The sequence below is a fragment of the Sycon ciliatum genome, chromosome 2, assembly GCF_964019385.1.
Source record: "Sycon ciliatum chromosome 2, ocSycCili1.1, whole genome shotgun sequence".
NCBI classification, from domain to species: domain Eukaryota; kingdom Metazoa; phylum Porifera; class Calcarea; order Leucosolenida; family Sycettidae; genus Sycon; species Sycon ciliatum.
The window spans coordinates 21,741,938-21,768,891 of record NC_088644.1 but is presented as its reverse complement, the minus strand read 5'-3'; the positions used below and the strand labels follow the sequence as shown (position 1 = coordinate 21,768,891).

Below are 26,954 nucleotides of genomic sequence, written 5' to 3'. Positions count from 1 at the left end.
ATTCTGGCAGATAAAGGGCCACTTATCGACCGCCTTGCTTAAATTCCAGGGTCAGTAGAGTTTGGGACGCTAAGTCGAATGGTCTTTGTCCGAGGAGGCTGCGGCCCATGGTTCGTCAGCTACGCCCAATCGACCATGTGCGAATTTGAGCGCTCAGTCTACCTGATCCAGGGGATGACATCACAGCGTGCAGCTAGGTAGCCACACCATCTATTTGTGTACAGAGTGGCCATTGTTCGGAACGCGTTCGATTGAGGAACCGTTTGTCGCAGCTTCTTCGCACCAAGACCATTCCACTCAGTGTTACAAACACTACGTTCCCTGAGATTTTTTGTTCGGCAAATCTTGGGGTTATCCCGTCTTTCAGCCATTAGTGAGTTGGACTTTTCACATCAGCGGCCGCATGACGTCATAGCGCAGCCCCCCCCCCCCCTCCCCCGAAACTCAGTTTTTCAAACAGAAATATCTCAAGAACGCTTTTTCGGAGACACGTGGGACTAACACTATTCGGCTCAGCGCCCCAAACTCTACGGACCCTGAAATATAAATTTTCACCAGACTTCCCCTTTCACAGTGGTGACTACTACTTCATCCAATGTAGCAACAGGACACACATATGCGCGCGCGTGCACACACACACACACACACTTGTACTTGTAATTGTTGCTCACTACCAAAACTGGTCACGTGGGTCTCCCCGGGAGAGGGTAGAGAGACTCAAAAGGAATCTTGGAAAGATGACTCAATTGGCTATTGAACCGCATACATTCACATGCACGCACACACGCACACATGGACACAACGCATGAACGTGCACACACACATACACACAAACACACACACACACACACTAACTACTACTACTACTACTATAGCATGACTGCCCATTGGGCAATGTCACCCCCGGAGGGGGCCAGAGTTTGGAGGGCACCGTCATTGGCAGGACTTCTGGTGCCTCGTCAAATCTTGCTGTCGTCGGAAACGCTTCGGGAAATGCATGCAGATCAGCGGCAGTGATTCCCTATCGGCTGCAGCAAGACGTTTTCCACGGTTGCAGTTATGGCGGATAAAACCAGCCCGGGACTTGAAGCAGCGATTGCAGCGTTGACAATGCTGAAAGCAGCAACTGGCGAGAGACGCCGTCAATGCCGTATCTGCATGTTCAGGGAGTGCAGGCTGGCAGCGATGAACTGCAAGCCCACCCTTACTACGGAACCATCGGCAGCAACTGACGCACTGTGCTGAACCACGCTGTGGGTGGACGGGAAGTTGGCGCTCAGCCAAACACTTGTGCCGTGTCTTGTCTTGAGGACGAGAGAAAGCCCGGTTGCAAGATGAGCAGAGTACGGATTTCTCTACTGCCCGAGGAGGCTGAAAAACCAGAACCTGCTCTCGCCAAGCTGACCGGTCTTGTGCGCAATCAAACCAGTTTGGAATGGACTTCGTGTCAGTAGCCACAACGTCTCTCCACCTGCGCCTGGGACCGCAGAAGGGGCGCGCAGCCAACAAACGACCAAACAACTACACACACACACACACACACACACACACACAAACACACACAAACACACACAAACACACACAAACACACACAAACACACACAAACACACACACACTCACACACACACACACACACACACACACACACACACACACACACACACACACAGAAACCGTATACACATACACACATACTGTTCACTGGGCTGGGGTAGAGCAGAATATCGCCAATGGAGTTCACGTCTGACAACAGTCGCTGACTTGGTAGATTTGATGATGAACCACTACTGTTTGACGTGTTCATAGAGTAGATAGAAGAGAGGAATTGATTGGTATAGTAGATGACACCGCCAAGTGCAGCAAGACCTCTTCTACTCCTTAGACTGCGAAAGTCCAACGGAGCAAATCTCTGCAAAGGCAAACAGAACAGGTACAGTACACTAATTGTCACAAAAACACTCGACATGCATTACAGTAGTACTGGACATGCATTACAGTAGTACTGAAGAAAGTGTATGCTCCAAACGTCGGAGCTCGCGCTTCCTGCCGACTGACTTGACACTTGACTGACTCGCGACTGCGTCTGGTACACACGAAAAGCCAGTCGAACCTTCCACTCGGGCTTTTCGTGTGTTCCAGACGCAGTCGTGAGTCAGTCAAGTGTCAAGTCAGTCGGCAGGAAGCGAGATAGGACGTTCGGAGCAGACACTTTCTTCACCAATTACCGCTGATGTCGCAAAATCTGAGTTCGTATTTACTATGTATGCATTAGTACATCAGTAAGAACTAACAGGAACAGTGCATCTACAAATGTATCAGCTGATGTTAGTTTGACTGACACACACACACATGTACACATACACACACACACGCACACATGCATACAGAGCAGTGCGTACCTCAGTTGCGCCACTGTCCACGTGCACACGCCAAACACCTGGGAACTCAAAGCCGTAGGTGAAACAGTACAGAAATGAGTTTTCTTTGTCCAGTGAGATCAGCCGGGGTAAGTCCTGCATAAGGAGCAGACATGACATGCATCATCAGACAATTTAGGGACAGTTCAGATCAGGAGAAAAAATCTGCATATACCCCTCCCCCCTCCCCTTTGACCACTCACTATCTGGATTTTCTCATTTTTGTAAATGAGAGACAAGGAGTACTTCTCCAAACACTTGCGCTATAATACCATGTACGTTTATACCGCACGAGGTCAGTCTGTTGCCTGCAGCATAGGCAATATGGGAGAACACTACAACTACACACTGTACACAATGGCTTGAGATAGGGGATAATCCACACATCCCTTTGAGACCATCTACAACGTATCACATGCACATCCCTTTCGTTTTTCGAGACCATGTATAATATGCACATCTCTTTGAGACAATGTATAATACACACATCCCGTTGTGACAATGTATATCAGCACACGAAGCACAGAAGCCATAATTATAGATTCGACTAGGCCTTTCGCACCATTACTTTTCAAGTCGAATACAATGGTGATTAACAAGGTAGCAATCGAGTCCTTAGAACCAGCACGTTGGCGCTTTAAAAGTGCTATTTTGACAATGTATTTTACACACATCCCGCGCCACAGACGGGGACGAGGACATTAACTCACGAAATCAAACGTCTTAACAATGCGCAGATCCTGAGCAAGCAGGTTAAACGACTGCAATCGGGGCTGAAGGGTATCTGTGACGAAGATACGCCTGCAACAACAACAACGACGACGACGACAACAACAACAAAGCCAAGCTAGAATTAGAAGTCCTTTTAAGGCTAACGTTACAACAGACAAAACCTCAAACAATGAAACAATGTGTTGTTGCACCAAAGGAACCAAAAACAGAGTGGAAATTAGTCTTAGTAGGGCATGGGGCAACAGCAGATGTAAAAACATATTGATGAACATATTCATTGGTTTCAGGGAAAGATGCAAACGGGAAAAGTCTGAGGAAAAAATCGACTGTCACCACCAAGACTCGAATCAGGGACCTTTGCTCGAGGCCAGCGATGCTCTAACCACTGAACATGAAATAGGGAATGTTTAGATACATTTGTAAGTACTCTACCAACGTGAGCGTTCAGCACAACCAGCAGTCCAGGCATCTCTTCTAGTCCCATACGGCGTAACACAAAGGTATTTCAGTCCTGGCATCTCTTCTAGTCCCATACGGCATAACACAAAGATATTTCAGTCCTGACATCTCTTCTAGTCCTATACGGCATAACACAAAGGTATTTCAGTCCTGGCATCTCTTCTAGTCCTATACGGCATAACACAAAGGTATTTCAGTCCTGGCATCTCTTCTAGTCCTATACGGCATAACACAAAGGTATTTCGGACAGTTTTCTAAAACATGTATAGGCAGTGTGCCGCCACCGCCAGCGCCACCGCTCCGCCGCCGTGAACAAGCACATAACATACCGGTACTGTAGTGTATGAACTATGACTTTATTAGACTTTATGAGACTTTATGCCACCACTGTGCTCAACACCATACTCACTTTCGCTCGGGCCAGATGGCCAAACTGCGCGGCCTGAGAAAGTTGCTCCACATCCGTGTCCTCGTACCGTCGAAGTCGGTCATGTACAGACGACCCAAAGCCTCATCAGCAAAATATAAGTTCTCGTTGAGGTAATCAACCGCTACCCCTGCCGGCTTGCCAAGCCCACTGGAAATGATTTCTGTGAGGTTAGATCCGTCCAGATTGCTGCGGAACACTCTATTCAGTGTATCATCTACCATGAAGATATAGCCCAGGCCTGGTGTACTGGAAACAAACACATCTGCAAAGCGAATGTTGTGCAGACCAGAGCTAAATGTCACCACTGGTGTTTCAGAGCGCACGCTGGAAGTGGAAGGTGAGTCCAACGACAGACGCCGCATGCCATCGCTCGCCGTGAACACAACGGAGGTCTGCGGATCTAGAAATGAACACAGGCAAACGCACACGCACACACGCACACACGCACACACGCACACACGCACACACGCACACACACACACGCACACACACACACACACACACACACACACACACACACACACACACACACACACACACACACACACATGTGTGTCTGCGCGCTCGTAAACACGCAGCGGACTACTTTTAAAAGGTACCTCACACTACACTGCACACTACACTGCACACTACACTGCCTATACGGAAAACTGAAAGCACCACTTTTTGTACTATTCTACAGATAGGCACCATTGTGTCTGGCACCTTATGCCATAAATGAACTGCTTCGAAATATGAGTGCATATGCCATATGCTGTAGTAGAATGCCATCAACCTTTCTGTTCTCTTCCCACACCACTGTATATCCAATGCTTTCCTTGTTTCTGCGATATCCAACTGCAAAGAAACATGTGTGTGTGTATGTGTGTATGTGTGTATGTGTGTGTGCACGCGCATGTGTGTGTTCTGTTAGTGTGTCCCACCGCTACAATACTCTTCATTCAACCGGAACATCAACACCTTTGTTTGTGTCATTGTCGGTGCTCCTCTGTTTCTGCTGCTTAGTGCTCTGCGGTAAAACAAGGGAAAGAGAAGAAGAAGAAGGAAAGCGCAATTCACGATGGCAACACGGCTGTCAACACATACCTCCTTCACACGTGATATTGTCTGCCAGAAGACGACGACCAGGGGGGCAAGCACATGTGCCCAGCTCGTCTGACGTACTTATGCAGGTGTACGCACATTGCCTGACGCATGGGTGGGCTGTTTCATTAAAGCCTGAAGAACGATACACAAGCATACAGATGCACACACGCACACACACACACGCACACACACACACACACACACACACACACACACACACACACACACACACACACACACACGCAAACACAGACACATTCACACACAGACGCATGCACACACAGACGTCGAAATCGAGGACCTACAGATGGGGGGGGGGGACATACATATACGTATTAGTTGTCCGACTTACAACGGTACTACTTCAGTAGTATTGCTGGTGACAGGATATTAAGTGATACAATTGACTGCACATGGCCGTCTGCGCTACACATGCATTGCACACAGCCTTACTTACATGTCTTCTGCCTGAGCTCCACATGCATTGCACACAGTGTGGTCGAATCCATGTGGTCAATGCATTCTAGGTTGCTAACATAACAAACCAGACCAGACATGGACCGTCGGTATGGACTCATGATTGTAAGTAGGTGTAAACAAGTTAGTTTCTGAAAATGTTGTGGTGTTTGGTTTCCGCCCAACATTGTCGATCCGTATGTTTGCACAAGCGTGCAGCCGAACCAACAATGCTTTGCTAGGTTTTTCTTTCACTGTATCTTTTTGGTCACATATAATACCGTACACTTTTCTTACTCAACAGAATCTTAGAACGAAGAAGGAGCGGTCAGTTGATATCTTTGGCGGTGTGTCGGACCATAGTGCATGCTACTAGGCGCCATTCGGTTACAGCACTTTTTGGTGCCGAAACCCGGGACTCGGGAGTTTGTGTTGTAACTCGGATTAGTCGGGCGAAAGGGTAGCAGTGCGAGATGGCCAAAGTCGAATGCTTCTTGAGACCGTTCCGTGGGGGTCGGGACAACCGGAGCGAATTCTGGGCGAAGTTCTCAGTTTTCGCGGACTTGCAGAAGTGGGACTCGGACGAAAAGAAGATGGCGAATCTACCGCTCTATCTCGAGGGTGAGGCGGTCACCGTGTGGAACGAGATGGCGGCAGCGGATCAGAAGAAGCCGGCCGATGTGAAAGCGAAGCTGACCGCCGCTTTCGGGATGGCACCGGATCAAGCATACTCGATGTTTACGTCCAGGATCTTGCGAGGAGACAAGTCGGTGGACAACTTCGCAGCAGACTTGAAGAGGCTTCTCACCTTGTCTGGTGAGCAGGTTGATGCTGACGGGAAGAATAAAATAGTGATCGGGCAGTTTCTCTCCGGGCTCCCCTCTCAGTTTGCGAAGGAGCTCCGTATGAGTGTAAAAACGGATACCATCGACGATTGCGTGGAGTACGTCAGGCGGCTTAGAAGCGTGGAGCGATCAATGAAGCCCGGTGTGGCAGCAGTGAGCTACGGTGCTCTAGACGATCGGGCTCCATCAAGCTCTTCCAGGATGACCGCTGCAGCAGGTGCAGGTCGCGGCTCCGCAAGACGTGTCCTGTGTTACAAGTGTGGTCAAGTTGGCCACTTCAAGCGGAACTGCCTTGCGAGCACGAGTGGTGGCACCGGTAGCCACAAGCAAGCCAAACACAGCCAGCTGACGTGTTTATTCTGCGATGAGGCTGGGCATATGATGAGAGATTGTGCGGAGTTCAAGGCCTTCAAGCAGAGGAAGCAGCGTGGTGGGAGTGCAGCTGCTGCTCCTGTGCACTCTGTTGATCATGGTAACTCCAAGGTGTTATGCCTGAGCAGTGGAGGTGACAGTCTGCCACGGATCTTTGTGGACATCAAACGGTTCGGCGGTCCAAGCAAGCATGTAATAGCTGCTGTAGACACCTGTGCATCCCGTTTCCTTGTAGCTAGCGCCCTGGCAACCGACCTAGCTTTGGATATCAGGCCTACGTCATCGACAATTAATGTGATCGATGGCAGTCCGGTGGATGTCCGTGGAGTCGTGGAGTGTACGATCTCACGGCTGGATAGTGCTGTGGTTCGCCTACCTGAGACCGAGACTGACATGCTGGTGGTGGACGACCTGTCTATTGTGGAGGCTGACGTGTTGATTGGAGTTAACAGCATCGCGACGCTGGGTGGCGTGCATATGCAGTATGACGCAGGTGAACTGGTGGGGGTTGTATTCGGGACCGTCAATGCTGCATGCCCATTGGTGTTGGTGTCGAGCACCCCAGATGAGCATCCATCACGCCCGAGTCAGAAGCACAAGCAGCCGCTGAAGACTTCCACCACGAGGACGTGGAGAAGCTCAGCAATGGCGATGTTGTGCTGCGGGCATCAGATATGATCCTCCGGTGGAGTACGGCTGACAAGGCGTGGGAGGTCCAAAGGCAATGGGCGGACAAGACAGAGCCAGCCGTGAGAGCGCGTGTGCTAGGTTTGCAACTTCAGGCTGATAACGAGGGGAGTGTGTCGTGGACGCGTCGCGAAGGCGTGTCTCTGCAGCTACCCGACGAGCCAACGAAGCGTGAACTATTTAGTTGGTGTGGCCGAGTGATTGGGCACTACCCTGTGTAAGCCTGGCTGCGCCCATCGTGTTCGTATGTCAAGCGCCTTGCCTGCACGTCAGAGGTGGCATAGGATCAGGCTGTACCGGAAGCTATCTTGAAGTGTTGCCGCGACATTGTTCACCGCCTGTGCAATGATGACCCCGTTATCGGAGTGTGGTACGCCGACCCAACGATGGGTACATGGCGAGCGTATTGTGACGCATCGAACCTGGCAATTGCCACGGCGCTGACGCAGGATGGCAAGGTTGTCGAGGACGGTTCGTGGTTGCGAGACAAAGCAGACAAGCGTCACATCAATGTGGCGGAGCTCTAGCCGTCTCTGAAGGCGCTGGATATGGCCATCCGGTGGAACGTCAAGAACCTGACCATCGTGACCGACTCGAAGATGGTTGCTGGGTGGCGGAGCGCGGTCTCGCAGAATACTCATCGCGTGAAGGTGGGGGGGGGGGTCTCCACGAGTCTCTCGTCCGTCTCCGCCTGCAGGTGTTTCAGGACACTGTGGCTGCTGCTGGCATGACGGTGTCCGTGGAGTGGGTCCCCTCGGAGTCGAACGTTGCAGATCGGCTCACCCGCGTGCCAACCTCATGGCCTCCCTATCGGGAGGAAGCAGGTGAAATCGCAGCAGCACTACCAGCAAGTTCTATGAAGGGGCCAGCGTCGATGCGATCTATCCGCGGGTGCCAAGCGGTAGATGCGGACGTGCAGCTGACAGTGACACAGCTACAGGATGGAAAGCAAGTGACGAGCCAGCTGTACAAGAAATGGAAGGGTCAGCTCCGCGTTATTGATGGCGTCCTGTACCTCAGTCGTGTGGACCCCGTCGATGGTGATGTGATCGTACCGGTCCTGCCTACTGCACTGCAGAGTGAAGCCGTCGCTGCTGCTCACCGCAACACCGGGCATGGTAACTGGGAGACCATGTGGGGCAGTCTTCGGAAGTGCTGTCATTTCCCACAGATGGTGCAACGCTGCCGGGAAGTCGTCCGAGACTGCAGGTCGTGCCGTGCAGCGAACCCGTCGCGAGGAGAGCCCAACCCTCCTGCCGCGAGAAGCGACCTACCAACCAGGCCGTGGGAAGTCATCCAGATTGATACGTTAGAGCTGGGGCCCAGCCGCAGTAGTTCCTACCATTATGTCCTCGTGTGTGTGGACATGTTCACACGGTGGGTGGAAGTCGTACCCGTAGCCCGCCATGATGGTGTCAGTGTCGCGGAGGCACTTGTTGGCATTTGCACCAACGGCGGCCTTCCCGGAGCTGCAAATGCCTGGCACTGTACGAGCTTGGGTGGCGCATCGTTCGCGTTGTGTCGCCGTCAACAGTTGTCATCACCCGGGCTGCCGATCCACACTCAGCGGACAAGATTGTCAATGTGGAGATCATCAAGAGGGATGTCGCCCGTGACATGGCCCAACCAACAGTGCTGATGGACGATAATGCAGCGGCAACGGATAGTGGTTATCTGTGCCAGCCAGCATCAGTGCTGCCAGGTCCTGAGCCCAGCATAGGGGATGGCGGCATCCGCATGTCACTGCGAGACAGATCTGCCATTAAGCCACCACAGCGCTATGGCTCCTGAAACTGTATATGTGTTGTGTTATCAGTCTAACTTGGCGCGTGCTTAGTTAGGAGCAAGCTAGCAAATGCAAGACCCATTACGCATTTCGCTGTTCTCTTGTTTAGCTGTTGGTGGATTGTTGGTTCTTTTCTTTGGAGAACCTTAGTTGTCAATGCATTCTAGGTTGCTAACATAACAGACCAGACCAGACACGGACCGTCGGTATGGACTCATGATTGTAAGTAGGTGTGAACAAGTTAGTTTCTGAAAAAGTTGTGGTGTTTGGTTTCCGCCCAACATTGTCGATCTGTATGTTTGCACAAGCGTGCAGCCGAACCAACAATGCTTGCAATGCTTGCAATGCTTTGCTAGGTTTTTCTTTCACTGTATCTTTTTGGTCACATCTAATACCGTACACTTTTCTTACTCAACAGAATCTTAGAACGAAGGAGCGGTCGGTTGTTGTCTTTGGCGGTGTGTCGGATCATAGTGCATGCTACTAGGCGCCATTCGGTTACAACAGCCTTACTTACATATTTCTGCCTGAGCTACACATGCATTGCACACACCCCTACTTACATGTCTTCTGCCTGAGCGGATGAAGCACTTTAACATCAGTAGGCAGGTGCAAGCGGATTGAGATCGTCTCGACGGAGTTGGACACAAACTGATTGGTTGCGGACAATGTCTGACGCCGCACATCGCTCCAATACACATTGCCGGCAAATTGAGACAAGGAAAACGGGTGACGCAGTCCCGCAGTCACCAGGAACCTACGATGACTTCCATCCAGGCTGGATACCTCAATGGTATGCAGCTTATTGTCTGAGAAATACATGAGCCGGTTTTCCAAGTCCAGGGTCAAGCCAGTGGGCCAGTATAAGTTGTCTCCATGGATGACAACACGCCGAGAGCCGTCCAAATCACAGCGTTCTATGCGGGGAACATTGCTGACATCCGTCCAGTACAGATGGCTGCATCACATTAACATGAGAATGTCAGACGCATGCACACATAACTACATTGTTATATACATGCACAAGTAAACAAGTACACGGTTATAAGGACTTGCTTACTACCTTGTTAATCACCATTGTATTCGACCTGAAGAGTAATGGAATGAAAGGCCTAGTCGAAAAATTATAATATGGCTTCTGTGCTTCGTGTGCTGACAAGTAAACATGCATGCACGCACACACACACATACACACATACACATTCATGGAAGTCCTGGCCAGACCAAAGGTGACTGCCACCTACATGTATGTACGCAGCATGTTGAGCAATTCATCAACACAGTCACAAACAGCACTCTACATTGTGGACAGCATACTGTAATTTACACAAATTTTCGGCGTACAGTCGAATGTCACTTATCCGACCACTTCGGGAATCAGGCATGTTGGATAACTGGATATGTTGGATAACTGATATCATTTTTTATGTGCATATATGGCTGGATTTCACTGATTTATGTACACAATACCCTAATTATATTCATGCATAGCCATGAATTGCTCCATGTACACATACATGTTAGCATACTTCACCACATCTACTTCAAGTAAATGCATATTACACCATAATTATAATATACAAAAAAACAATTTTTTTTAGAATTTTACTGTTGAGAGTCATAAAATTACCACTCCCGGGCTTGTCGGATAACCGACGTGCTCGGATAACTGGCGACCAGATAAGTGACATTCGACTGTACTTTTATTTTCAGTACTTTCGGTGCATCTGTTTCATACCTAAAAATTCACTACACCGAAAAAAAGCACTAACACACATAATCCAATAGGGAAATGCTTCTCTGTACCAAAAATTTCTGTTCACCTAACCTGGCCTTTTGCCCTCATACCGAAAATTTTGAGCACCGAAAATGTCTGAAATTAGAGTAATTCAGTGCTGCGAGTGACAATGATGGTGGTGTTGGGGGTGAGAGTGGTGTTGGGGTGGAGGTTATTTTAAGGAAGGGGCAGTTCACTGCAGTGCCTAGCATACCGCATTATCGGTAGTGCTTGTACTCACTGGCTACATGGATCAATAGCTAGGGACACAGTGTTTGTACTCACTGGCTACATGGATCAATAGCTAGGGACACAGGCTTGTACAGCTGTGAGCCAAGTAATGTAGTGCGCTGACTGCCATCCAGCAGGGACGTCTCAATCAGTCCCTTGGTGGTCTCCGTCCAGTAGATGCGATCGTGCACCCAATCAACTGCAATGCCCTCAGGTTTCGACAGCAGGGCATCCACAATCTGTCGAGCATCTCCACCCTAAGAAAATCATGAAAGGGTGAAAAGTCAACACAGCAGACAGGCGGGTTCAAACCGAATGACCTCCTTCCTAACAATGATTTATATGGTGGCATAGACCGGGTTCCTACCAACAGTAAGCATGGTGGTTTGTAGTTGAGAATGTACCGTATCTCGAAGTACTTCTTCCACCTTGCCTCAAATCAAGCCCCACAACATTCAAACTCATCTCGAGCTGTTGAGCCACAAGTACAATACACAATGACATTCAATATCTTCTCTGACGAGTACTAGGACTGTAAAACGGGTAACTATTGCGACGTAAACATGTTTGCGAATTTTGCGAGCGGCCCCGAATCGCAAACTTTGAACAACGCAAACTTGCGCCATGTAAAGTTCAGTGCAAGGACTGACTCGACTCATATGTATTCAATCGCAAACATTAAACAGCGCAAACCAGTCTCAATTTGTAAAACGCAAACATTGATTGTCGCAAACGTTACCCCGTGTTACAGTAATCACTAATCAGTATCAACATCATCCCACGCCTACAGGAATATAATACCTGCAGTGCAGTTCTATCTCTATCCACGTCAACAGCAACAGCAACAACAGAAAAGCACCACAGCCGTGGCCAAACGCAAGCTGATGCTGTACGAGCTGCACAGTTGCCATGGCCAAGACGACAATCACTCCTAGTGGTTGCTCGGCCAATCTGCCGGTCTCTGATGGCCTGTACAAGCCTGCAAAACTTCTCTAAGCTGGTTGTGTTTCTCAACGCCGGTTAAGCCGGTGGTAACTTTACTTTTACAAGCCTGCAATTGCTACCGGCAAGAAGAACTATGAATTTATTTTTACCTGCAGATCTGAAGCAAAGATGCCACTAGTAACAGAGTCCACCCAGAAGAGCATATCCTGTGTATAGTGGTAGTCCACGGCCACGGCACTGCGGCGCTTCGGAACCACAATTGTGTCAACACCACCTTCAATGACGCGGATATCCACCTCATTAGCAACCAAGAGTGCTACCCCCGGAGCTGTAGCACACAACGAGAGAACACACCAGACGCACACAGACTACTAGCCAAGAGCGAACACTTCTGAAGCATCACTAACACTTACGCTTGCCACCCAATGCTCAGCCAGTACGCTGCTGCTGGTGCTGGCGGCGGTGGCGGCAGCGGTGGTGGTGCGGGTGATGGTGGATTGCCACAAGGATACCTCACTCTACAGTAATCAGTGTAGAAAGGGTTTCAGCAGCACCATTTTACATGTATAGTTGACGTCAGCACAAAAAAAACTACCGGTCCGTTTATCTCAACCAGCAGCTTGGTTGTCCTTCGTGGACTCACAGTGCAGCGTGAGGCCGGACCTGGCTGAGATGAATACTATTCGTATGATGCACATACAAGTACAGCGGCATAGTGTATATCCAAAAGGCAAAGAGTGTGGCATTCAGGCCACACTCCATACCAATCAAGCAATGATTAATTGACAACTGACTTACGTCCAAGTAACTCACAATGGGATCACAAGTCAAGACTCACAGGTAGAGTAGAGTGTGCAGCGGCTGAATTCAAAACTGGAATACACGCACACACAGTGCAATGTGCAACGGCTTGCAGGACCTACCTGAGGGTACACATATCGTGCCATTCTCCAACGTGTACCCCGTGGAACAGCTACAGGAGAAGTTGCCTGCTTGGTTGACACACGCCTGGCTGCACGCACCGGGCTCACTACACTCATCCTGATCTGACACATGCAACACAACACACATACAGAATCACAAATACCACCGTACGTGTACCGGTGCATACTAAGAGAAGCGGAGCAGCACTTCTCGACCAATTTAACCCTATTCCTCTACACACCCTCACACGATCGCACTCGGTAAAGAGAGAGTTGGCTGCTCACAGGGTGAACTCTGTCACTTGCACATGTTCTATACAATGCTCTTTGCACCGCTCCGCTCCTGACAAGTTTCCACAGACCACTGCTTCCTTTTACAGTGCGATTCAACACTGCAAAGCTACACTGGCTGATTAGTAGTAGACCTACCAACACAGATGGCACCAGAGAGTACGTTGTTGAGTGTGTATCCCGCAGGACAGCTTGGTCCAGTACTGGCCTTACACACCATGTTGCCGGTACAATCAGTGGCAAGGGATGACTCGTTCTGCTGGAAACCTGCACAACAAACACACACAAACACACACACACACATATCAGTATACAAATTTGAAGGCTACATTGTTCAGACCAACATCCTACAGGGCACGGCCAGTGAACGCACTTCCAAAACAAACCTGGCGTTAGAATGCGGAGTCGAGTTGGTTAGCGTGTGTGTGTGTGTGCGTGCATGCGTGCATGCGCTCACATACCGGTATGCATGTGGTGTGTGTGCGGGAGCAGGCATGCGCGCGAGTGCATGTGAGTGCATGTGTGTGTGTGTGGTGTGTGTGTGTGTGTGTACACGCGTGCAGGCGTGCATGTAGATGGCGCTATTTTTCATAAAGGTGATGATTGTATATGCTTCACGTAGCTTCAGCCATCCAAACTAGTGCAGTCTTCTTATGCAAGGCAGTTGGAGGCATCACAACAGGTACAGCCATGGTTGTGTCATCCACCGTGTTTTCCTCAACCATAAGTCCTGCAAGCCAATGCTGAGCAGTTTACAGCGATGGCCGCCAGGATATGCCAGCCATGCAGGTGCAACATGAAACGGCAGAGTTGCCCACCCGTTCTATGTCAGATACCTACCAGTACATGTACTTGCAATGGAACAGGTAGCTCAACGAGGATTTCTATTCATGAAGCTAAACAGTGGGCCAACCCATACTCCTACCTCCACCATCTTCTCCCGACAAGGGACTGTGTTTCTGGAGTTCTGTGTCTGGGACATATCGGCACGTGCATGGTAACACCTCTTTCTTTTTTAATCTTCTTTTCTTCTCTTTCTCCTTCCTGAAACAGAACAGAGAGTCGACTGCTATCTGCAGAAGAGTGCTTACGGTTCAAGCAGACAGTGTAGTTTCCAAGTGCATTTGCCTCGTCAGAACCATCGCTGCAGTCTGTGAAGCCATTGCACACCAATCTCTCGTCTATGCACTGCTGACCACCTGCGCACCTGTACGTATCTGGGGAGCAGCGGTGACCTGCAGACAGGCAGCACACAAGGGGGAGATTAAAAAAAACCCACCTGTGTGGCGGTATCATTGCAGGGCCATAGACTTCAGGTGCCGGTCTGGCCAAATGGGATACTTGACCGGAAATGAACATAATAATTATTGATGAAAAACCCGTTTTGCACGACTTGGGTAGGTCGACGTTTTTAAGGGAAAAAGGTCCCGGCAGGATTGGCTGGACCGGGTGCTACGGCCCTGTTTTGTCAACATGATTTCAACAAGAAGGCCATCCTCATTTGTAATGGACGTGAGCCTATTCCGCTGATGTTTGCTGTTAGAATTCAGTTTGTTTCGTGGCGGGGTTTTCCATAACGGCGGAAGATGCTAAATAAGGTTACAAGTTACTTACAACAGTAAAATCTGAGCACGACTGAGGTGCAAAGAGGAAAGTCAGCCAGAGAGAGAATCTGTATCAGGACTCAGACACAGCACAACCTGGGCCCCACCCCCCCCCCCCCCTCTCTCTCTCTCTCTAAAGCTCACGCGCATGTGGAATTGCATGAAAATGACCAAGTGTATATAATCAGGACTGACCGCAGGATGCAAGAGCTTCATCGCTGCCATCAGGGCAATCAGCTTTGCCGTCACAAGTTAGTGCATCAGCTATACACAGCGGGGCGTTGATGCAGCGAAACTCCGAAGAATTGCACCGAAAAACTGGAATCAAGTTGAACAGAAACATCGGAAAACAGGAAACGTAGCAACACTCAGCTCGGTACTAGCCACAAACATTGAAACAGCAAGACAAGCAGCAGCAGCAGCAACAGCAGCAATAGCAACAGCAACAGCAGCAACAGCAGCAATAGCAACAGCAACAGCAGCAGCAGCAGCAGCAAGACAATGGCAGTAGCAGCAAAAGCAGCAGCAACACACCCAGCAGCAGTACAGATTTGGCAAGTACAGCATTGCTAAATCAACTGTCGAAACATTTCCAAAAAGCTTTTCAAACCATTCTCATCAGTAGATGCATGGGAATGACGAAGAGACAGTCACAACAATCCATTACACACTGCAATAGAAAAGACGCTTACTAAGATCTAACGCAAGCGCCAACCATTCACTTATTTACATGAGGAAGCGAAAAGGAAAGAGAAGGCGCTGGTTTAAACACAACAGACCTAGAGCTATGCTCGCACCGGTATGTCAAGGTGCTGAAACCCTTTATCAGAAGACACAAGTGGCGTGGCTAATGACGTGATGGGCTATCGGTAGCGCCAAGTCTCATCATGTGCCTTTTCTTTTGCATTGTGTACTGCACTGTTGCGACTTTCTTTCATCCATTCCCATGTATCTACTAATGACAATGGGTTGAAAAACTTGGACATGTTTTGAGAGCAGGTTTGGTAATGAAAATAGCAACTTTGTTCCTGAGTGCAATATTGGTTCAGTAACAAAAAATAGCAACTTTGTTGCTGCGTGCAATTAATCTTCTCTCCTACACCCCTCAGAAGTATGTTGCTAACAAAGGTCGCACAGAGCTCTTCAAGTTGCTTGCTGCATTTCTGGTCTCTTGTTTGCGTCACTTTGTCTTCTGCTGGCATTATTCCGTTTGCATATTCTTTGTGTCGTGATGTGTAGCTGTCGTTGCAGTCTTGATGTGCTGCGGGTGTGATGTTTGTCACTGCATGGATTTACTTTGAGAGCACCGGTTCTCGAGCTGCTGTCGTTTTTCTTGTGTTGCTTGTGTGTATGGAAAGTAGAGATTCACATCTTCGCGTAGAAACCTGCACCCAAAAACATGCAAAGCAATAACCTCTAACCCAGACATCTATCTTAAATTCTTAACGTGATTTCTCTACTTTTCACTTGCAGCAGAACCACTGTATTGTTCATTTAAAAACTCATTACCACACACGCAAAGACATCACTGCTTCAAAGAAGAACAGCTTACAGCAAAGACTCTGTGATTCGTCACCGTTCCGTTCGCAATCGACTTCTCCATCACAAAGCCATGCAGTGCGTATGCAGCGTGACGTTCCAAAACACTTCAGTTCACCATCACTACACCTGTCATTGCTTGGAACAGCTGCAGGGAAAAACAATGCACACAAGTACAAGTCAAGCCCGGGTGGTGTTATTGCAAAAATGCAGCGTAGGCCAAAATTGGGAACTGCGCTTTCTGCATCATCCGAAAGCTTGAGTAACAGAGAACTATAGTCCATTCATAAAAAAATGGGTCCTGGCTCTGGCGAGCTCCCGTATTTGGCGATTTTTCGTGATTTCATCGTACACAGTGCAGTGCTGCGAACTTTGAAATTTGAAAAAGGGTCCAAAAAGGGTGCCTGAACTGGGGTTCGAACCGCAGAATGCACTGTTGCAGGCGGGATCAAACGGCCTGGATTTTGATGGTTTTTCCCAATTCAGTGCTTTTGGGGCAAAACCTGGCCGAAATCCTATTCTTGCTATGGCTTGCTTTTTGGACAAAAAAACTTCAGAAACATAATTGGAAGAGGATTCCATATGGGATTGCAGAAAAAAATTCTAAAAAAACTCAACGTTTGACCCATTTATGGCCAAAAGCTAGAAGTTCATTTTTTTCTGAATGGACTGTAGATGGTGGGTGGTATGTAATTTTTCTTCTGCAGAAAAGCAATGTCAAAATCGGCTCAACAATTAATTAGAAAGAATATAGAAGCCCAGAAATAGTCGACAAGGAGACAATGTTTTTTTAATAACTCCGTGAAAATAATCAAGTGTGCGTCATTACTGTGGACAAGCAGAGCGAATTAGTTCCTGCGAAAGTTTTCAAAACGATTCCGTTCTGTTTACTCCACAGCAGCGAGCGAGCACTTGATTCTTTCCATAGTGGAATAACACCCAGACATCAGTTTGGGCTACTGTTATGTTTGAATCCATAGTCTGTCTGTACATGATCTGTACGCCATACGCTGCTCTGTGTGTACTGCACATTATACATGCATGCCTTGCACACTGTTGTCAACTGCTTTGCCATGTGTACGTTATGCGTAGTGTTTGAAGTAGAGCGCGTAGTCTACTCTGTCAGCTATGTCAGTTATTCGTTTCCTGATTTCGAATAGTTCCTTGCTTGTCGTTCTGAAGTATAGTTGTAATATATTGTGCTCTTGCTCCATGTAGTTCTCTGTCGATCATATTCTGGCGAATATAACACTGGCGACGAAGATAGTTTTTTGTAATCCGCAATGGCAGAACGCCCAGTACCTCAGTTCGATCCTACTGGCCCTGCTCAAGATGTATCCATTCGCTGGGCGAAGTGGAAACGCAGTTTTCAATACTACCTTGCTGCAGAAGATATCACCGATTCGACACGGTCGAAAGCAAAGCTGTTACATCTTGTTGGTCCCGCTGTACAGGACGTGTTTGACACGCTCCCGGAACCTCCAGCTCCGACGGATGGTTCTGTCCAGAATTCTTACGACAAAGTAGTCACTATGTTGGATTCGTACTTTCAGTACACTCCGAATGTAATGTTCGAACGACATACTTTCCGCCGATTGGCGCAAATGGAGACAGAGACAGTAGCTCAGTTTGGCAACCGTTTGGTTCAACAAGCAAAGCTCTGTTCGTTTGCTGACCAGGACGAGCAAGTGTGTGACCAGCTTGTAGAGAAGTGCATCGATGATCGTCTACGCCGAAAGTTTCTGGAGAAACAAGGCACTCTCAAGCTCAAGGATGCTCTGGAGTTGTCCAGACAGTTCGAGGCAACTGAACTCAGCGCTCGAGGAATGTCACAATCGCGCAGTGCTCCAGCTCCTGTCCGTCTGGTATCCTCCACTACTGGCACTAGGACACCAACGTATTCAAGTGGTCCACCCGGAGCAGAGTGTAGCAACTGTGGTCTTTCGGATCACACAGCGGAGTCTGCTAACTGCCCTGCACGTGGCAAGGAGTGTCTGAATTGCCACAAGAAAGGTCACTACAAGCGCAAGTGTCGGAAACCAGTGACATCCAGGTCGTCCAAGACTGGAAGGAGAGGAAGAGGAGGTGGTACACATCAAGTCGTTAGTGCACCTTCAGCACACAGCGCACCAGCATCTCAGCAGAAGCCTGTCCAGCATGAGTCCTACGCTATTGGGAAAGTCACGTCTCCGCTGAACGAGTCAGACTCGCTGTTTGTGTCCGTGTTCGTCAACGAACGGCCGCTGAGAATGGAAGTGGACACAGGCGCGAAAGTCACTCTAGTACCTGAACACGTATGGGAACAGTCCTGGAGTGATGTTCCGCTTGCGGCGTCCCAGCTGCAACTCACCACCTATGATGGCAGTTCGCTACCAGTGGTAGGAGAGACGGTTGTTGAAGTAGCGTACGGTGAGCAATCCATCACAGACACCATTGTGGTTGTGAAGGGCGGTAGCCATCCCCTACTCGGTCGTAACTGGTTGCACCGTCTTCGTCTCGACTGGCCATCATTGTTCCGCATCAACTCAGTGTCGAGCACAGAGGCTGACTTCAAGAATGAGTTTCCGGCGGTATTTGGAACTGGCCTCGGTACGGTCAAGGACCACCAAGCTGAGATCCACTTGAAGGAGGGAGCGACCCCTCGCTGTTGTTCAGCTCGTCCCGTTCCATATGCTCTGCGTCCTGCCGTGGAGCGTGAGCTCGACCGTCTGGAGGGTGAAGGTATCATACGTCCAGTCAAGTCAGCTGAGTGGGCCTCGCCACTAGTGATAGTCAGCAAAAAGAATGGCGACATCCGCCTTTGTGCCGACTTCAAGGTCACGATCAACCGGCACATCGATCCACGTCAGCATCCAATACCTAATCCGAATGATCTGTTGTCACGTCTTGCCGGTGGGTCAATGTTCAGCACGCTTGATCTCAGCCAGGCATACGCACAGCTGCCGCTATCCGAAGCAAGCCAGAAGTATTGCGTCATTGCCACGCATCGCGGTCTCTATGCATTCAACCGTCTGCCGTTTGGTGTTGCAAGTGCCCCGGCAATCTGGCAACAAACCATGGATCAGATCCTGCAAGGCATCCCTGGTGTGGTTTGTTTCTATGACGACATCCTCATCACCGGAGCAACCCCAGCCGAGCACGATGAGCGCCTACGTCAAGTACTGGAGCGACTTGCCGAATTTGGTGTACGTCTACGTCTCGAGAAGTGTGTACTCAGCGTTGACCAGGTCCGCTATCTCGGTTTCACTGTCTCAGGCGAAGGCATTCAAACCAATGGCGACAAGGTTGCTGCCATTGTCGACGCACCACCACCGAAAGACCAGACAGCTCTGCAGTCGTTCATCGGTTTAGTGATGTTCTACAGCCGTTTCGTGCCATCTATCTCAGATGTACTACAGCCGCTACGACAACTTCTCGTGAAAGACGCACCCTGGGACTGGTCGTCTGAATGTCAAGAGTCATTCGAGAAGGTCAAGAATCTGATGGCTGATGCACCCATTCTTGCCCACTTCGACATCAACCGCAAAGTCATTGTCGAGTGTGACGCTTCTCCGTATGGCCTCGGTGCCTGTCTGCTGCAAGAAGATGATACTGGCAGCCGACGTCCTGTGTGCTTCGTATCCCGAGCTTTGAGTTCTGCCGAATCGCACTACAGCCAGATCGAGCGTGAAGCTCTAGCAATTGTGTTCGCAGTGAAACGTCTTCACATGTATTTGTATGGTCGTCCGTTCGTACTCCGCACTGACCATAAGCCGCTGCTGCGTATCTTTGGACCGCACTCCGACATGCCAGCAACAGCCGTTTCCCGGTTACAGCGTTGGGCAGTAATTCTCAGTGAGTATGAGTACCAGATTGAGCATATCAGTGGCACCTCTAACGTCATCGCTGACTGCTTATCCCGCCTGCCATTGAAGCTGTCCGAGCAGCAAGAAGCAACCGTTGTGAACGCCGTTCTCCAGCATGCCCGTGATCCATGTGAGTCTCTACCTGTCTCTGCTGCTGATGTTGCTGCAGCCAGCAAAGACGATGCCATTATCTCGCGCATCTTGCAGTACCTTCAGTTCGGTTGGCCCGCCGACACCCCCGACGATCTTCAAGCCTACCGCCGATGCCGCAACGAGCTGACGATCGAGTCTGGTTGTTTGGTGAGAGGCCATCGTACCGTAATCCCTGTGCAACTTCGCCGCGCGCTGCTGCAGGAGCTGCACAGTGTGCACCTTGGCATTGTGCGAATGAAGTCCGTCGCACGTAGTTTCTTCTGGTGGCCAGGCATTGATGATGATATCAAGCATCTAGCCACGTCATGCCGTCAGTGCCAAGACACCGCTAACGCTCCGCCCAAGGAAGCACCGCATCCCTGGATCTATCCCTCCGAGCCCTTTGAAAGAGTGCATGTCGACTTCGCCGAGCACGACGGCCAGCACTACTTTCTGCTTGTAGACGCCTATTCAAAATGGCTCAGCGTCTACAAGATGTCTTCTACGACAACCCACCAGACCCTGGAGTGCCTACTGTCGTTCTTATCTACGTACGGCATCCCGAAGACACTGGTCAGCGACAACGGTCCGCAGTTCACGTCGCACCTGTTCCGCCAATTCTGTTTGGAGAACGGAATCAGCCATAAGTGCACGCCGCCATACCATCCTGCGTCCAATGGACAAGTAGAACGTTGTGTCCAAGAGTTAAAGAAGGCGCTACGTACTCGCCCGGACAACGTGTCAGCCGGCACCCAGCTCCACCGTTTTGTGTTCGCGTACCGCAACACACCACATTCAACAACACAAGTCACGCCTGCAAGCTTGGTGTTCAAGAAATCCCCAAACGTCAAGTTCTCCCTGCTGAAGCCCAATTTCAGTAGTTCCCAGCGTCAGCGTCAGACTACAGCGTCATCAACGAAGAGAGACTATACTCCCGGTGATGCTGTAGCAGTACTCAACACTCGTAATGGCAATGGTCCAAAGTGGATTCACGGAACTATCGCCGAGCGGCTTGGTCCGCTATCGTACATCGTTCGTACCGGTGAACAGACGCGACATGTACATTCTGACCACCTTCGTATGGCAGAATCTGAGAGGGAAGAGGAGACTGAACAAATTGAAATGCAACCTCAACCGGCTGTTGAGTTCCGCCAGCCTTCTACCGTACCTGCACCAGTCAGTGCACCAGCAGAACACGCTCCCGCTGTACCAGCTGTCGAGCCAGCATTTGAGCCCGATACAGACATCAAAGTAGCTCAACCCCTATCCACATCGTCTGAGGCTAAGCCAGCACAGTCGCCGCGCCGATCCTCCAGACAGCATCGTCCCCGTCAACGCTTGATTGAAGAATTGTGATGACACTAACAGTCCTGTCATGATTCTAGCACAGCTCATTCCGTTTTGTTAATTGTTCTGTGAGCTTTACCTTTACTGTGTTCCCTGTTGCAACGCAGTAGTTCTTTTTTGTTTTAGTATGAACAACATTCTATTCCTCACGGCGTTTCTTATCTAAAGGAGGAGGAGTGTTATGTTTGAATCCATAGTCTGTCTGTACATGATCTGTACGCCATACGCTGCTCTGTGTGTACTGCACATTATACATGCATGCCTTGCACACTGTTGTCAACTGCTTTGCCATGTGTACGTTATGCGTAGTGTTTGAAGTAGAGCGCGTAGTCTACTCTGTCAGCTATGTCAGTTATTCGTTTCCTGATTTCGAATAGTTCCTTGCTTGTCGTTCTGAAGTATAGTTGTAATATATTGTGCTCTTGCTCCATGTAGTTCTCTGTCGATCATATTCTGGCGAATATAACAGCTACTATTTCCAAAATCCAAAACGGATGTGACGTGTTTTGCACAAGAACCCTTTCTCATAGGCTGACAATCTTTCTTCAAAGCACTGTAATGCACCCACTCCGCCAATGGCAATACAGTAAAACCTGTAATGGCGGCCACTCGACCATGGCGACCACTTTTCCTTGTCACGGACGCATTCACGTTCAAAACACCTCGGATAAGGCGACCACTCGCTCAACGCGACCGACGACCACTCGCTCAACGCGACCGACGACCACCCACCCGAGACCCCGTTGCACAGTGCTAGTCATGTAAATGTACGCATTGCATGGTGCACCAGGCATGGTAGATCTACACATCAGTGCAGGAAGTGTAGCTGTACATGGTGCGACCACTTTTTCTCGTCCCTTTAGGGGTCGCCTTACACAGGTTTCACTGTAATTATAATGAAACAAATTATAAGAAATAAACTTCAAGCTCATTTGAAAGTTTTTGATCAGTAAGGATGCCACAGCTCCCAGTGGATGTAGTCACCGCCACATGCAGTCCTTACAGTGGTAGGAAGTGAATAGATCACACTGGCCATCAAAGAGAGGCCGAAGACCAAACTCCTTTAGGCTCCAAAATCTCAGGTACCCACTAAAACTCCACGTATAAAAAAGACTTCAAACATACCTTTGACAGATGTAACGTGTGGTCAAAGGGGGAGAGTACTCAAAACACAGTAGTATGCATTATAAACTCCATGCACAGTACTACCACAACATACTTGTTGGCCAAGATGAGACCATGCTGTTGACTAAGAGGTGCTCGATTTTAAAAATACGATGAACAGCACAATATACACAAGTACTACTGAAGTAAGTTTCTTACGGCAGTTGGCTTCGTCTGCTGATAGGCGAAATACGAACGGTGAAACGTAGCTGACTTGGCAGTCCTCATAGTTGTCACACACGTATGCGTGGGGAATGCACGTTCCATCCGGGCACTGGACAGCCTCAACGCCATCACAGTTATATGCTGTACACACAGAGACAAGAAACGGGAGAGAGAGAGAGAGAGAGAGAGAGAGAGAGAGAGAGAGAGAGAGAGAGAGAGAGAGAGAGAGAGAGAGAGAGAGAGAGAGAGAGAGAGAGAGAGAGAGAGAGAGAGAGAGAGAGAGAGAGAGAGAGAGAGAGAGAGAGAGAGAGAGAGAGAGAGAGAGAGAGAGAGAGAGAGAGAGAGAGAGAGAGAGAGAGAGAGAGAGAGAGAGAGAGAGAGAGAGAGAGAGAGAGAGAGAGAGAGAGAGAGAGAGAGAGCGAAAGAGCGAGTGTGAGAGAGAGAGAGAGAGAGAGAGAGAGAGAGAGAGAGAGAGAGAGAGAGAGAGACAGACAGACAGACAGACAGAGAACGAGACGGAGAGAGAGACGGAGAGAGAGAGAGAGAGAGAGAGAGAGAGAGAGTGAGTGAACGAGTGAGAAAGAAAGAAAGAGAGAGAGAGAGAGAGAGAGAGAAAGCAAAGACAGTTGGTTGTTGTGTTGTTGAACCCGCTGTTTGCTTCTTACATGTCCTGTGCTAGTCGCCTTGCTTATCTCTTGCGCCTGCCAGTTTGGTCATCCTGTAGCCTAGAAATTCGGCTGCAACTCCCTTTGCTCGCCCTCATGTCCTCCCCTCTTCGCTTGTGAAAGAACTCTTCCTCTTCCTCCTCATTCTCAATGCTCAGTCCTCTCCTAATTCATATCTCCTTCTGACATGTCTACAAACTCATGATATGCTACATGTACCGGTGTGCAGCAACATTCCACCTGTACTACCCGTATACAGCAACGTCGAGAAATCGCCACTAAAGGTGTATGCGCCTACAGTGGAGGTGCATATAACGACAATCTTTCAAGAGATCAAAAGAGTTTCTACATTAGATTTGCCACGAAATCCGACCTTCGGAAATGGCTTGCTACGGAACTTGGGCAAGAGAAGAAATGGGCTGTAAAAATCAACATGTCGCTAAATACAATGACCAGCATACAACAGCCTACACAGTACACATAGCCTCGACGACTGGTATAATAGTAACTTACTGCAGTTCCACTCGTCGGAGCCATCGTCGCAGTCAGTGAAGTTGTCGCATCTCTCGATGACGTTGTAACACTGGGTACCATCGGCACACTGCTGCTCGTTGTGCAGCTGACACTGAGGTGATGTGCCTGCTTGGCCAAACACGCAAGCGAGCACACAGACAAACACCGAACAAAGCACACCGGTAATGTATTCAGCAAGAACATACTAATCTCAACAGTGCCATTCTCTCATCATAGCAATGCAAACAATCAAGCGCGGTGCTCCACTGCCCGGAGACGGCGAAGAGTACTCAGAGCCACCCAAGTAGGGCGGCATGCTGCCCTGCTCGAGCTGTAGTTTGACCGTACTATCCAATGGTCTTCCTCATACCGTCATCATCCTGTAACCACCAGCACTCTTTGCTGCTGTGTGAGACTTGGCTTGGATTTGTCACTTGCTATGTGTCAGGTTGGTGAATGCCACGGTACGCCTCGTCAGTTTCGTACCCAATTGTCACACTTTCTGGCAGCTCATTAACTGATTCAATTGGTGGCTTGTTAGTCATAACTGACAACAAATTGGTGTTTTAGCATCGCAACAAGGAGGACTAGCTGAAGTGACATCGAGCTACTTTATTATTCGTTTCATTTTTTCCATCATTCTTTCTTCCTGTACATATATTTCTCTTTCCTTTTATTTAAGTTTTATATTGTTTTCGCATTGTTTCCATCGCTTGACATTGTTTAAAAATAAAGTAACTCAATCTCACTTCAGCTAGTCCTCCTTGTTGCGATACTGAAATTATTGTCTCCTCGCCGATTATTTAAATTATTGTTTCTCTAATATCTCGGCTCAGCATTCGAGTTAAATAATAATAACTATTGCTCTGACTGCAGCTGCTGCTGCTACTAGTCAAACCTGTCTACACGGACTACTCGATGGATTCCAGAATGCGGCCTCCGTGTACAGATGGCCTCCTTATCCATACCACAGTCATTTTGACTGGAAATGATACCTTGTTATCCTATAGGTGATCCCCTTATGAGCGCGGTCCTTTGACAGGTTTTGAGTACAGTGCGAGCATGTCATGCAAAGCAAAACACACCTACATGGGCTTGTTCACCGGAGACAATCAAACTAAGCAAATCGGGCTCAATGACCGTATACGGCTCAATGGCCAAGTGGTAAGGCGTCGGTCTTGTAAACCGAAGATCGAGGGTTCGATCCCCTCTTGAGCCTTCTTTTTTTCCTCAGTTTCGTCCTTTTCCTTTCCCCAACACTGCATTGTAGAGCACAAGTAACACGTTACATTATAGTTGGACATCTGTTCGTAAACAGCAGTTGAATCAGGGAGTCGTCTAAACCCGGGATAGGACACAGGTCAGGCCATATGTATCCCACACTTTCAGAGGGAGCCGGGCAGAAATCACGGTACCCTCAAACTGTGTGCCCACTTCTAAGGGCCGATTTCCACTACGGTACCAGTGCCCTGCCGACGATCTGGGTGGGTCACGTGTACCCCATGGTACGAGCATGAAGCAGACAGTGATTTACACCTGCGCAAAGTCGTTCCGTGCATTCGGCGGCAGGCCGGATCACCATTTTTATCAATTTCTGACTTTGGTCTGAAGAGGAAATAGCTGGGGAGATAACTGGAGAAAGCTCAACATTAGTGCCGAGTCGGGTAGCATTTTCTTCGGGTGTCGGGTTCGGGTAGTTTTCCACGGGTAGCACGGGTACCCGATCGGGTAATGTCTCCATGGTAACACCACAATGCACCCCTTCCCTTACACTGACTGGATGGTATTACATGAATTTGTACACGTACACTGTACATGATGTCAACTGTACATGATGTCAACTGCGACTTCGGGTTTTCGGGTACAGTCGAATGTCACTTATCCGACCACTTCGGGAATCAGGCATGTTGGATAACTGGATATGTTGGATAACTGATATCATTTTTTACGTGCATGTATGGCTGGATTTCACTGATTTATGTACACAATAGCCAAATATATTCATGCATATTCATTAATTGCTCCATGTACACATACATGTTAGCATACTTGACCACATCTACTTCAAGTAAATGCATATTACACCGTATTCCGTATTATCTCCCTTATAAACACGGTACTTATATGGTACTTATATTTTTTCAACCCACCTCGCACCCGTGCTTATAGAGGAGACCGTGATAATACTGGAGACCGTGTTAATATTTGTTCTACCATGAAAACGTCAAGAAAGTTGCATACTGGTAACACACTCAAATTGGAATTTAACTCAGATTTCATGATTAGAGAACAGAGAGAAGAAAAAAGAATGATGCGGAAGTGGAAGTCCCGCACGTGGCCGTGGAGCACTTTGGTTTTTTTTAGCTCTAGGGTACGAGTTCGAGTACATATGCGAACGCGTCCGCCCGCATACGTCATTTCAAGGTAAGCGCATGCGCACAGCTGCATTCCAGTATTATCACTGTGACTATGTTGGAGACTGTGCGTTTGTAATCTCGACAGCCCTCCGACCTGTGCTTATAATGGAGACTGTGCTTATAAC

The 26,954-nt window shown here is 48.9% G+C and overlaps 1 protein-coding gene and 1 non-coding gene across 7 annotated transcripts in view; one reads left to right on the top strand and one right to left on the bottom strand.

The window, feature by feature from the left end:
* Positions 1–26,954, bottom strand: part of LOC135809194 (low-density lipoprotein receptor-related protein 4-like) — a 69,779-nt gene that overhangs the window by 37,201 nt on the left and 5,624 nt on the right. For all 6 annotated transcript variants that reach the window (XM_065322478.1, XM_065322479.1, XM_065322480.1 and 3 more), the window contains exons 3-17: positions 24,413–24,538; positions 23,229–23,375; positions 16,595–16,729; positions 15,238–15,360; positions 14,530–14,673; positions 13,577–13,705; positions 13,148–13,270; positions 12,374–12,552; positions 11,334–11,536; positions 9,835–10,229; positions 5,126–5,257; positions 4,019–4,439; positions 3,129–3,219; positions 2,401–2,514; positions 1,697–1,910 (exon numbers count right to left, since the gene is read on the bottom strand). In XM_065322478.1, the coding sequence (XP_065178550.1) occupies positions 1,697–1,910; positions 2,401–2,514; positions 3,129–3,219; positions 4,019–4,439; positions 5,126–5,257; positions 9,835–10,229; positions 11,334–11,536; positions 12,374–12,552; positions 13,148–13,270; positions 13,577–13,705; positions 14,530–14,673; positions 15,238–15,360; positions 16,595–16,729; positions 23,229–23,375; positions 24,413–24,538 (2,676 nt within the window). The remainder of the gene's footprint in view (positions 1–1,696; positions 1,911–2,400; positions 2,515–3,128; positions 3,220–4,018; positions 4,440–5,125; positions 5,258–9,834; positions 10,230–11,333; positions 11,537–12,373; positions 12,553–13,147; positions 13,271–13,576; positions 13,706–14,529; positions 14,674–15,237; positions 15,361–16,594; positions 16,730–23,228; positions 23,376–24,412; positions 24,539–26,954) is intronic.
* Positions 25,560–25,631, top strand: Trnat-ugu (transfer RNA threonine (anticodon UGU)). Its single transcript has one exon. It is a non-coding gene; the product is annotated as a tRNA-Thr (tRNA).